The sequence below is a fragment of the Dunckerocampus dactyliophorus genome, chromosome 5, assembly GCF_027744805.1.
Source record: "Dunckerocampus dactyliophorus isolate RoL2022-P2 chromosome 5, RoL_Ddac_1.1, whole genome shotgun sequence".
Classification (NCBI taxonomy): domain Eukaryota; kingdom Metazoa; phylum Chordata; class Actinopteri; order Syngnathiformes; family Syngnathidae; genus Dunckerocampus; species Dunckerocampus dactyliophorus.
Genome location: NC_072823.1, coordinates 22,593,272 through 22,607,450, shown reverse-complemented (window position 1 = coordinate 22,607,450; position 14,179 = coordinate 22,593,272). Strand labels below are relative to the sequence as shown.

Sequence of the window (14,179 nt, the reverse complement as noted above, 5' to 3'; positions counted from 1 at the left end):
GTCAAAGGTAAAATTTTGAAGGAATGGTGCCATTTAGGAATTATTTTTCTACACCAAAGCAAGAAGCCTACTGCTTTTTAAAGTATCTGTTCCATGGTTTTTGTGGTAAAAGTTCTGATTGATACTAAAACGATTTAATGGGGCTCTCTTGGGGGCGCAATTTTAGAAGATCTTCAAACTTTAAAAACTTACTCTTCTGCATCAAAGTAAGAATCCTACTGATTTTGAGCAGTCTCAGACAAAATTCCTAAGATGGTTTCTTAAGAAGTCAACCTATCAACTAACTGATCATTACACTTTCAGTGATTACTCAAAGCAAGAACCCTGTTGATTTTGTATAGAATCTGCTCCAAGGTTCTTGAGCTACATCAATTGGGTTCAAAGTTCAGATTTGGCAAGAGTAGTGCTCTCTCGGGTGCAGTGTGAACAGAACTTCAAACTCAGAGATTGCTGTACTGCTTCAGTGTAAGAATCCTACTGATTTTGAGTAGACGCTTGGGGTGGCTGGGTTCAGATGTCATACTAATATCGTGTGTGTTCTTTCTGAACTTTTTCCTACAATCAAATGTTCATTCAAGCTTCAGCTCAGACGTTTCATCAAAGCAAGAACCCTGTTGATTTTGAATAACATCTGAGTCGACGTTCCTGAGTTATCTGGGGTCAAAGTTGAGATTTGGTAAAAAATAACACTCTCGTCAACAGTTTGAAAAGATTTCGAAACTTTCAGGGTGAGTTAATTTACATCCAAGAATCCTGTTGATTTTGAATGGAAACTCCTCCAAGGTCCTGGAGCTGGCTGGGTGATTCTGCACTTACACACACTTATGTGTTTTTAATGAGTAGCGGAGGAGAAGCTCGCGCTGTTAGCATAGCGGGCTTTACCCAGAGGAAGCAGTCAAAGCATCACATGAGAAGAAGAAGGTAGGAAAAAGAATATTTGAAAAAAAAAAAGAAGTGTATCAGTGTGTGCAGTGCGTGTTATTGTCATCAGACGTTCTAATGTTACTGCTAAGGAGGAAAAAAATGGTGGAAAAGAAACTCAAGTGTAGACGGGGAACACAAAGACAGGAAATGGGAAATCCACAGTCTGCTCCACTTGTCATTCTAGTCCAATAGCATGCCGAGGCCTTCAGGAAGCTCTGGATCTCCTCAGCTGCAACACACACACACACACACACACACACGTCATGACTGCGTGAGAGTGGGTCAGGCTGGGTTTCCAATGTGCTCTGAATTGGCGTCTTAAATGTCTGGGCTTGATGTTTTTCATTTTTATAGCACATTAAAAAAGGCGTTATATATCTTTAAAATGACCGTTGATCAACAGTGAGATGTCTTAGTTCATCTTTAGACTCTGTTGGACAAATAAGATTTTGAATGACATCATATTAGTGTTAGCCACACTCAAGATGGCCTAACTAAGGTCAAAGGTATCACTGCTCTACTGGCTGCCAACGTCTGCAACCTTTGAAGGATAATTGCGCCATTTTGCAGCAAGAACCCTAGTGATTTTAAAGCGTATTGGATGTTTTAATGAGCCAAAGGTTGGAAGTCATTTTGTTTTTCAAAATAAAACCAAAACTAAAAAACGATATGTCAACATTTGTCTAGGTCCAAAACGAAAAAATGGATATAGAATTGTTTTTCCAAGTTTGTGCACAACTGGAAAATTGACAAAATGCAAAACGTCTGTTTGTCCAATTGCCCAACTTGATGCGAGTGCCTAGCCTAGTGGTTAGCATGTTGGCTACACAGTCAGGAGATCTGGAAGACCTGGGTTTAAATCTCTTTTTGGACATCTCTGTGTGGAGTTTGCATGTCCTTCCCGTGAAAAACATGATGCTCCAACACATCAAACCTTATGAGCCACTTCAAATGCCAGCATGTCTACGAAAGTGTTTTGAATATCTACAAAGACGCCTGCACTGCTAAAGAAGCTGCCCCAAAGAGAGGCCCGGTGCTTGTGCCTATCACAGCAGCATTTGAAAAGAGACGACCTGAGGGCTAAAGCGATCTGTGATCTCATCATGGCAATGATGGCGCTGGACGACCAACCCTGGACCATTGTTGAAGATAATAGCTTTTTTTAAATAGCTTTACTGGTAAATAAGTTATTCGTTATCAGTATCAGTATTGGTCTTGAGAAGCAGGAAGTTATCTGTATCGGTATCGGCTTGAAAATAATTATATTGTGCATCCCTAATGAATACAAATGTAAAGTAAGCGTTATTATCTTTGCAAAGGCTCAATTGTTGCATTGGATGTCATCGCGTATGTGTACCTAATGAAGTGTCCCGTGTCTGCATGTGAACTTTCTTAAGCCGCTGTAGTTTTCTGGGATCAGACTTGTCACAGATTGTGTTTCGCTCCAGTTGCTGCTGAAATGAAACCACATCCTTTGAAGGGAAAAGGACACTTTTTATTGGCTCACAGGATTCCATATTAAGAAGTCATTGTATCGTCTTTTTCCTCCTTTACATCAGTGCACGTATTTCTTCTTTAAGTCTTCTCCTCCACTATGACCTCACTGCAACAAGCAAGTCGCTGCATGTTTGATTTGCCATGAAGATGATGTTTTTACTGCTACACACACTGCACACTGTAGTGTGTGTGTGTGTGTGTTTCTTTGTCTGAGGAGGACATGCTGCTGCCTCTGTGATGATCTTATCTGTCATTCAGCTTCTGTAGAAAGATAACAATTTGGAAAACAAACAGCTACACACAACATGTAGTCATGAAGGAACACACAGAGACACACTGGGCTTACGTTGCTCTTCTGCCAGGTCGTTGACCCGTGCTGAGGTCACATGTTGATGGCTCTCTGGGTAAAAGGCTAACTTTCACACAATCAGCGTGAATGAAGCGAGCTCACACATTAGTTCACCAATAGTCACAATTTTAATCTGATGGATGACTACGCCTTACGTGTGTGCGTTGTTTTATCCTTTCAACCCAGTATATCATCATGACTGTCATGGCAATCACATCATGGCTTTGAAAGGCCAACACTGGCCTGACTTTTCCCTCTGGATCATGAACGATGTTATATTTATCTTGAGGTGGATAAAAACATGTTTTTTGGAATGGGTCACATGATTTGCTGTGTACATACTTAGTAAATATAGTAAATACCCAAGACCTCATCTGGCTTTAATCATTTTGGTAATAATTATTTTACTCTCTGTTGTTTGATACATTTGTACATGAGTACATTTTATAATTGCATTGTAAGTGTCATTACACATTAGACATTTTTACACACAAAAAATCCAAATTTTCCTTTGAGGATTTGAGGTGACTTTAAGCCCAATCTGTTAATACTCGGGATGCTTTGAACAGGGCTTTATGCTGTCGATTTTGATACCAATCATCCATGAGTAAGATCGGCTGATACCGATATCGATCACATGGTTAACTGTAAATTTGTCAATTTATTTATGCGGTACTGGCCGGGTGCACCGTGGCAAATAGGTAATTATTAAAAAATAAACATTTGGGTGGATTGTGGGTTTTCTTGTTTGTTTGTTTTTACCTTTATTTGTGTGAAACGAGTTTTGTGCTGTTTGACACAAAGCATGTTTTGGAATACTGTAAAACGAATACATGAAAAATAAATTGTTAAATAATGTATTTTTTAGTTCCAAATAACACAATTTACAGAACAAAATAATACAAATAAATATCTTTATTAAATACAAATCTGTCGTGCTTAACTTAAAAGAGAATAAATTCAGTGTCCAGGTTGCAGGGGTGTCCAACTTTCTCACTATTTGAGATGTCGGCTATTTCTGTTTTATTTGCGACTGGCTTTATTTACCAAGCAGATTTCCACACAAACAGTGTGGCCATCGTCTTTACCTTTTGTGTGATCATTTATCATTATATAAAAGGATAATGTCTGAATTGAACAGTTTTAATTAAAAGCAAAAATATTCTTTGACCCTTTGGTGAGCTACTCTAAATCAGATGATACAGTATCACCATCATAAGGCTGGACACACTATGTGTTTATGGTCATAGAACAACCACACACAAATAGTGTTTTGAGAACAAGACATAAATAGTATAATGACAGCAAGACAGCCAAGTTGTTCAGCGACACTTGAAAAAGTTAGTACGTGTGTGGTGCAGGGATGGCTGGGTGGTGGGAGGCGGTCCCCCCCTCTTCATACATTTTCATACATTCTCACTGACAATTACACGTTCACACATACGCGCACATTTATATACATGAAGACATTCCCACATACACAGAGATACCTGTACATGCGTACATATACACCCTCACAGTACATCCGTACTTCCACACATAACTCACTGATTTAACCAGGCTGTTGTTGGTTTTATTACAGTGACGGTGATGTCGGCAATATGATTATTGTTATTGCAATCGTGTGCATTGTATTTATTGTCATTCTGCTCACTACCACGGCTCATAATTCCATTACTACTATTAACACTAATGTGTATGCCTGTTTCAATTTAGTATTATCACAGTGGCTTTTGATATTATTTCGTCCTCTCCATCATGGACGTTTGCTGTTGCAGTCCTGTTTGTTCCTGTTGTTTTGTTATTGTCGTCACAATTGCTGTTGTGGCTGTTGTTCTCGTCTCTCTCTGTATTGTACCTCCCTTGTCACACTCCCCCCTCTGTTTTCTTTTCTCTTCCCTATCCCCTCCTGCTCTGGTCCGGCCACTCCAAATTTGCATAACAACAAATCTGTAAATAAAGTCAAATAAATTCTGTATAACAGGGGAAGAGTATCTTACACTTTTCCCTGGCAGAGAAAACTTCTCCTGACATCAAAGGTTAAATATGTACTGTATCTTTAAAAGTGCTTGAATTGACCTTGGAATAGATGTACAAAGCATGCAGGACGAGCCAAATGTGACACAGTGAAAGTGGTGTGTGTTTTAAAGTGAGCACACTTCAGTTGTTGTGTCTACGTGGGCTATTACATGTTCATTTATTAAACTAAAAGCTTGTTCTGCCTACCACGCAAGTGTTTCCTTCCCAAAGGCTTGTTGAGTGCTGGGATAGCCCCTTCAAGCAGCTTTTATTTGCATATCCACTGAGACTCCCATGTCAGCACGGGCTGTTTTAAAAAAGGTGCTGTTAAAGTGCACGGCAGCACCTGCTGTGTGCCGGTCCTCAGAGATGTGGGGAGAAGGACTGGTGTTGAGGGTTTGTTGACCGCATAGAGATGCCACTCACTCAGAGAGGTGTCTGTATGAAATAAGAACATCATTACCAAGTGATTTAGCATGGACTCACAGCCCGTGAGGCTCCAGCTGTCGCTTGCAACATTCCTCCCACTAAGCGAGAAGACTTAAGGCTCAGCCTGGGAAGACTCTTTACAAGTGTCTTATTATTTTAACCTTTGCAAAGAGACAGGAACACGAGCGCTGTGATTTCTTTACATCCCTCCACATGCACCAGACACCAGTCAATGTTCTCGAGGTGTTTGTTTGTGTTGGATGTGCGTCAGTGCGGTGACGAAAGCAAGCCCAAGTCACAATGTGAACATTTAGCAGCGCAATCAGTCATGACTGCACTGAAAAGACACAATAGATGTGGAGCAAATGTATCACACCAGACGACAACACAAAGAACAAAGTTCAAGTCAATGAATGAATGAATGAATCTTCATTCTTCAACTTAGCAAGACATTTTGGACAATTGTATGCTTACCAACTTTGTGAGAACACATTGAGGAAGACCCTGTTATGTTCCCAGTGCACAAAGCAAGCTCCATTACGGCTTGCTGTGAGGAGTTTAGTGTGGTAGAACACCAACAGGTTCAACATCAGTGACCTTTAACCTCACAAACTGATCAACATTCCCATAGAAACACTCTACGATCTTGTCGAAAGTCTCCCCAAAAAAGGCCGCCAGTGACAGCTTTGATATTAGATAGTAACCAATCAGCACATAGCAGTGCTTCTCGATTATTTTCCATCATGCCTTCTCTAGGGGACAGAATTTGCAAGTGTGCGTTTACGTTTAGTTTGTACTAGGGGTATTACTAGGGGAAGTAGCTACTGCCGTTGGGATGTGCAATGTGTCGGACCTGTCTCTTGTTGAGCTGTAGAAAATGTTTGCCTGAAAGTGTGTTGTGCTTATGCATCATCTGTTTCAGTGGAATGTGCATGTATATGTATAGAAATCAGTTGTCATATTTGGAGATGTTCGAAATTACCATGTAAATTACTAATGCTCATCATTAGCACAAATGTGGGATTTCCAATGTAATTTAGCAACAGGCTAGCGCAGGGGTGGCCATTGCGTCGATCGCAAGCTACCGGTAGATCGCCAAGGTAGTTGGGGTAGATTGCGTAAACTTCACTTTGTAGTTGTCATATGACATCAGTCAGCTGACATTAAGCTCCCCTCCTGATTCGTGCTTGCTCCCCCGCAGCGTTTCAAGGTACACATGAAGATGCAACTTTCATCTTTATTAATGTGATTATGGATGAACTAACTCTGCGGTAAGATGTCTATATCTATAACAAAAGATATCTGTTCGCTTGTAGCGGCTAGTTACGTAAAAAAAAAGTGTATTGTTTAATAGCTTTGCTTGGCGTCATGAACTCTCCTACAGAAATCAGTGTTTTCTACACGTTCGCTTCTTAAACTATTATTTCATGATGAAATTAAACATGTGCCCATTGGTGAAACCTTTTCAATATGTTGCCTTGACTTCGGCTGCATTTTCTTTTGCATCATCATTTTAAATTCTTGTATATCAGTAATGTTTGATAGCAAATGCTAACTGGATGTAATACATGAACTGTGTGCCCTAATGAACGTTCCATGGCTAATTTGACTGACATATTACCAGTACTCAGGTTATGTACACAACTATTTAGGAGTTATGTGGAATTCTCTTTATTTCCATGTTGAAGGGAATTATGATATCAATTACTTTGATTACCTGTAAACTCTGAAAATGTGAATGTGAAATACTAATCATTAATATTTACAATAGAGGTCACGTTGGTGACCCCTGTGTTAGAGGGAGAAGAGCAACACGGATGGTGAAAGTCCCCCATGCCTCTTGTGCCCCCCACCCCCGACACTATTTGAGATGCAATGGATTAGAGGGAACTACAGTATGTTCTCCAGGTGACATTCCTGCAAGATATTGGCTTGGTTTCGCCATCAGCAACTGGTTAATAAAGAGATGTCCACGTCACTCAAGGTTCTCCATGAGCATGAAGACAAAGTGGAAGAACAGCATCTGTTTGTGTCTTGGGGCCGTGCACGTAAACACCACAGCTTGTAAAATCCAGGAGGTAGTACATCGCATAAAACTGACAGAAGCTTGAAGGATTATTGCTACTCTTGAAAATGTAGAATGATTCACGAGATGTATTCCATTGTAACCTTCATGTTCAAATAAACTAAACCAAACCAAACCAAACCAAACTTCAGATGTTATTTTCCTGTAGGTATCCGATTTAGGTTCAGGACGTGTTTTATGTTTAGTTTAAAGCCGCATCAGTTGGGTTGCAAACGGCCCGCGCCATCACTTGGTATAGTTCAGCTAGTAGACATTCAGTATGAATGTTTAATTTATCAAGTAGAAGTAATTCTTACTTTTATTTACTAATGCACTTAGATTTAACGGTTCATGCACTACATCGATGCATCGATTTATATTCCTATGATCTAACTACATCGATCTGTGTTCCGCAAGTTTCCATTCCGACGTCATATATCAATCTAACGTCTTTTAAAAGGGAATCAATCGCTTGAATCGATACTTGGAAATAAAAAATTGGATTTAAGCACGGCAGGCTTTATATGGATGTGTGTTTTTTTAGCACTTTAAATGACAAAGACATTAAACGTTACTCAATTCCAATTCAGTCTGCCTGTCTGTGACGTCATCGTCTTCTGGGTATGTGCTGGTCATGGGAGTTGTAGTGTACCTGTGAAATACAGTTGATTTGCTTCTTCTTCTTTTGGTCAGTTGATTCACTTCATTCAGTATTCATAACTCATCTGTCCTTATTTGAAACTCCTTTTAAGTGACATTTATGGGGACAATGTGCAAAGTAATGACGTTTTGTATGCCTCTAGACCAAACTACGGCCCGGGGGCCACATGCGGCCCGCCAAGCTTTTGAATCCGGCTCGCCAGTTGCTTCCAAAGTATTTAAACCTTAAACATACAAGCTGGCAACATGACTTGCAAGTAGTCAGAGTCAGTCAAGCTGAGACAACTTTTGATGGTTTAAGTAGCTTTTCACATGCAGCGATCCAAACAACTACCTCACCCATGGTGCCAAACAAACACAAGTCAACAAATACAGTATGTGACACACAATTTAATCTACCCACTGCACTGTCCGGAAAGTAAAAAAGGAGGGACGTTCGCATATTTTTTAATAGTCAATGTTTCAGCGTTCATAGTTCACATAGTGTATCACATCCTTAATTCAGTAGAAAAAAAAGTAAAATTCAATTGTTGTTTGATGTGGTCTGATGTTTAAAGTGCTCCTGAGAAAAGGCACATATAGCAGATTGTATGACACTGTAATTCCAAGTGAACTGTTGAAATTACATGTATAAGCGTAAAATAGTGTGCATGTATCAAATATATAGTCTAGTCCCCCGGACAATTTTTTTAACTCATTACGGCCCGCGAGTCAAAAAGTTTGCCCACCCCTTCTCTTGATGGTAGTTTACGGTCCAGTAGCAGTGACATCATCATCCACGCGGCATGTCCACATCAAAACACATATCTGGAACCCTTAAAGATTCCACCACAAACACTTGACTTTTACAGTTTGTTCATTTGTCGTATGGGGTACAGAATTGTACAAAAATATACAGATTCCAACACTGTTTTGAATCTATTTGGTTGTTTATTCACCTTGTATACATTATGTTGTCTTAATTAACATTGTGCTGTCCAAATAGAGTTGTGTCTATGGTGAGAACCGGACCTCCATCCAGTGCACCACGCCCTCCCTGGCCAAACTGGCCCTGCTGCCACCGGTGGTCACCAAGGTGGCCTTCATCCTGGATGGCTACTCCACGGATCAGTGGGATCTGATCTACGTGGAGGACCCCCTCTTCCAGGACCCCAAGCTGACCTCTAAGGACAACAAGAGCATTGTGGAGCTCAAGGTAAGTCATAGGTGTACTCTTGGAAGATCCAATACAAGAGCTGTAACAAAGATACAGGGGAAAAAAGGTCCCTCCTGTAGAGCAGCAGGTGTCATGTACTATAGGTGTCCATGTATGGGAAATCCTCATTGGTTATTGTTATTGTTGTTGCATGCAAGTGGCCCAATTGTGTTTACTTAAAAAGTCTCACAGCAACACTGATTTTAAAAAAGTACAGTACATTTAAAAGGCGTCACGTCTTTTTTACTTTGTGGACTTTATATATCGGCACAATTTGCACGTGCACAGTTTGGGTCAAGCCTGGAAGGAAATAATACTGAAAGAAAAACAGGAAGTAAAGTCTGTTTCCCATCGTTTGTAGCGACCTACTCGGCCACGATGTCCGCATCTACACTGCACGACCCCTCAGTCTGTATGTGAGTGTGTGTGTGTGTGTGCGTATGTGTGAGCTCCCCCCCACAGCCGTTGTTCATTGTTCTCTGTGCCAAGGTCAAAGCTCTTGGCTTTTTCAAACACACAATGAAACAAATAGTTCTCCCTCTTTTTTCTCACTTTTTTTGGTCCGCTGACCGCAGCAAGACACTTTGTGGCAGCTGTGCTCAACAGCTCACATGAGATCTTGGATCTTTTCCTTTTTTCCCAAGCGTGACCTTGCTCTCATGGCTCAATCCACCTCCGACCCCGGCCTGCACCCTCCTTCTTCATCCCTTCATCTGACCAAAGTCCAGGTTTCATCAGTAGCTCAGAGAAATTATGCATCATCAGATAACAACCAAGAGTGAATTGTGCTCATCTTATTCCTGCCAGCTTCAGACAGCTGCCACACACACACACACACACACACACACACACACACACAACACACATTTATACAGTTGGCTCACAGTGTCCGTGACTGACGTGAAGGAAGCAGACACAATCTCTCTTATCGCTTGATGGGAGACTCCCAGGCATTTATCACCATGACACTTTATTTAGAGACATTGACGCTAATGTGGCAGCTCCTCGCATGTCTCCACCACTACTATCTCACAAGAGTTGTCATGGCGACATATGGGGAAACACAACGTCACAGCTAGCGGCCAGCGTGGAGACAAATTAGCTTTATTAGCTATGACTTTACAACTATGATTGATGTTGGTTATTTTACTCTATGGATAAAACCATTACCCTGAATACGAATGAATGTATTCTAAATAAATTCATCAATTTGCTAACTGAATACAATTGAAGAACAACACCCGGTGACAAATCTTTCACTTGAATAGCTTTTTTCACCTCCAAGGCATTTTAACACTGCTGGCACATTTACCTACTGATGACGCAGCATCAGGAGCAACAGGGGGTTCAGTATCTTCCCCTAGGACACTTCAACATGATCACAGGAGGACAGAGGATCGAACAGAGGGATGCGGGGGCAGCAGTCTCAGTAGGGAAGCCCAGACTTCTCGGTGTCTGGACACCTCTTCCAGTCCCGCCGGGAGGATACCAAGGCGTTCCCAGGTGTGAGACATAATCCCTCCAACGCGTCCATATAGGTCTGCCCCGGGGCCTCCTCGCCACTGGGCATGCCCGGAACACCTCACCAGGGAGGTATCCGAGAGGCATCTGGAATAGACGCCCGAGCCACCTCAACTGGCTCCTCTCGATGTTAAGGAGCAGAAGCTCTACTCTGAGCCCCTGACCGAGCTCCTCACCCCCGGACAACATAGCTTCTAGGATCACTCTGGTAGTCAAACCCCTCCATCGCGACAAGGTGGATATTCATGGAGTAGTTTACCTACAGTATATTATTACCAACTATATACATTTTTTATTATTTTTTAAAATTATTACTATTAATCTTCAGTATCCAGAGGGTAGACGACATGGGTTCAATTCCAGGCAAGGAAGGTTTATGTGTGCACTCCTGAAAGTGTGTATCTTTCTGTGCCTGTGAATGACTGCGAGTGTGTGTGTGTGTGTGTGTCAGAACAGGTGCGAGCTTCCACTCTGTGTCAAATGAGAAAATCCCGAGCTGTCACGCAAGGAATGTGATGATTGTTTTTATTGCCTTCTGCTGTGCTGCACTCCAACAAGTGTGTATCTCTAAGTCCATGAGCATGTGTGCACGTGAGTGTGCATGTGTGAAGGCAATAAGGACTAAAAACAAGAGTGAGCAAGAAAGCGATGGAATACAAGCAAGATAAGCGCAGAAAGAGCAGTGGCTTTTTACCTTACTTGCACACAGTGTGTATTGTCTCCATGGCGATACATCAATGTCAGTCCCCATTGACCATACATCCTTGCTACTTTTTATTGCAGTTTTTCAACATATAGCATGATAAAAATCAAACCTTTGCACCAAACGGCACACGCTTCATTCATATGACCAGATTTTTGTCTAGCACCTGATTAGCGCTGTAATAATTCATTGATTAATCAATGGTTAATCAATTACCCAATTAATCGACAACTATGTTGGTAATCAATGAATCGTTTTTTGATTTATAAATGTAAATATCCTCTGATTTTTTAATTTCCTTAGTCATCCATGAAAGCAGACCTATTATCTTTGTGTTTTAGCCAAAACAAGATATTCACACATCACACACATCAGCTTTGACTTTGGGAAGCAGTGATGGGCTTTTTTGCCTCTTTTCTGATATGTTGCGGACACGACCACTAAATGTAGGTGTTTGCTTCATATTAACTTGGTCCATCTGTGGCTTAACCGATTACTCCATTAATTGAAACAACAAGCTTCAGATTAATCATCTAAGAAGATGATCATGATTGTATTTTTGTGTACATTTATTGTTTTACTGAAGCTATTTCACAAACACTTAATTTTTAACATTATTGTAACAGAATATTCAAGCGGCAAACTGGTGTTTGTGCACTTGTGGAAGTGTTTGAGGCGGAAATAAAAATTGTAATTTTTTTAAAAATCCGATTCATCGATTAATCAAAAAAATAATCGACCGATTAATCGGGTAATAACCATTAGTTGCAGCCCTAGCCGTGATACACTGTTGAGCATAACGAAAAGCCCATCTTTAGTATGCGTTGCCATAATAATAAAATAGTTCAAATTGTATATCATTTTTCAGATTGTTTACATGCACAGAAATATTTGCAGATACACACACATGCTGTTTGAATGGCAGTGTTTGAAAACGTGACTTTATGGCAGATTGTTGTGTCGTATGCAGATATAATAAATGTTATATGAAATACAATATAAAAAGTGCCATCTTAAATTACAAAATGTGTGTAAAGCAAAAAATGTGTTTCGACTTTTGGAGATTGGAGAACAGGTTTTGCTCTCTGTGTGTCACTTTAAGTAATTGCGCTATGCAAGTCTTTACGGTCATTACGGTAACTCTCTTGATCATTGTCATGATCATCTTCTCTTCCCCCTACTCGAACATTCTGCTCTAACTTTCCCACTTTTCCATCTGTGCAGGGCGATCGTATGGACAGGGAGGCCATGAAGTGCCAGGTTCTGACCGTGTCCAACCACAGCTGCGAGACACTCAACCTAGTGGGAAACACTCTGGAGTGCACCGTCCCCAATGAGCTGCAGGCCGCCACCGCCAAGGGGCTGCAGGTGGAGGTGAGGCACACTTGCTGGGCACCTCTTTATGCACACCTGCACGGACCAATACAAGCATTCTGCTCAGTTTACATTAACTGAACAGTATGTGTGTATTGTGCTTGTACCAGTGCACTGTATCATACTACGTTTGGGTCCATTTCTAATATTCAGAACCTCTCCTGCTGCTAAATAACCAAAATATTATATATTGTTAAGTATCTCTCTGTGTTGTTGGATATTATGCAAGTGTTCCTAGTGTGTGTGCGCACGTGTGTGTGAATGTTATTTGCATATTTGTGCTTTTAATATTGGCCAGCCTGTAAGAGCTCTTATTTAGTTACATGCAAATGTGCAACGGACACATGACAGACACGTCATACCTGGGCTCAATCATTTGCAAAACTAATAGAGGCTTGTTATAAAAAAGACAATATTGGAACAGTTTTGCATCCTCATTAATTGGGGAATGCTTGCAGTGTAACTGATTTGTATCATTTTCATGTAAATGTGCATTTCTTTCATAGAATGTTTGTGCCATTAATGAGTGTAGGTGCTACAGACGGTCACTAATGATTTTTAAGGATGTCACATACAAGGTTGCAAATGGAGCTGAGGTCAAAGATGGGTGGAACACAATAGTTGTTTATTGGTGGCTGCCATGCTGCAGTCCCCAACAACGTTACTGTTTTGTTTTTCACGTGGACGTGACGCCTCTGTCACGGTCCATTTTGACTTCTTCACCGAAAAGTCTGCATTCCTTGACCGTTCCACATGGTTTACGGACAACTTCACAGTCTAGTAAAGGCCTCAGTGGGGGGAGGCGGACGGACTTTAGTGCACCGCATGATGAGTGAAAGGCGTCAGCATCCAGCTGTCTCTTTGCAGATTAAAAGTCAAGCGTTGTTTAAGAGCGGGACCAAGTCTTTACACGCCACTTTGGTTGCTAATGACAACACTATGTTTTCAACCCCCTGCTGGCCTCATCGGGAAAAAGCATTCAGCTTGTCTGCCAGACTGATTTGCAAGTAGTACACTTAGTAGTAGTACTACATTAAACATTTTCTATGTCTTCATAGTACTGCTAGTTCATGAGCATGACGTACCCTGTGAGGCATCCTCCAGTTGTTTATGTATTTGTATCAAAACAATCAGGATGCAATAACGCCATTAGTCCACTTGTAGAGTACTTAAAGGGGCAAAGCTAGACACAGATGCTGGTCAACAATTTTTCCCATAGGAAATAATCTGTTCCATAATCCTAATTGCCATCATAAAACATTTATCAAAGGAGCTCTAGCCTATATTTGCAACTTTTCAGATGTGGAAGTACCAGATCATGAGGTTGGTGTGTTTTTACATTTTCCCTGTTTCATTTTTAGGCCATTCCTAAATCTTGTAAATGGTCTACCACAAGAACTTGCATGATTTCCTCGAGATCTTGTGAATTTCTTACGTCACAAC

General features: G+C 41.0%; 1 protein-coding gene across 2 annotated transcripts in view; it reads left to right on the top strand.

Moving 5' to 3' along the window:
- met (MET proto-oncogene, receptor tyrosine kinase) overlaps positions 1–14,179 on the top strand; it is a 68,261-nt gene that overhangs the window by 41,631 nt on the left and 12,451 nt on the right. For both annotated transcript variants that reach the window (XM_054775756.1, XM_054775755.1), the window contains exons 11-12: positions 8,929–9,138; positions 12,587–12,736. In XM_054775756.1, coding sequence (XP_054631731.1) covers positions 8,929–9,138; positions 12,587–12,736 — 360 coding nt within the window. The remainder of the gene's footprint in view (positions 1–8,928; positions 9,139–12,586; positions 12,737–14,179) is intronic.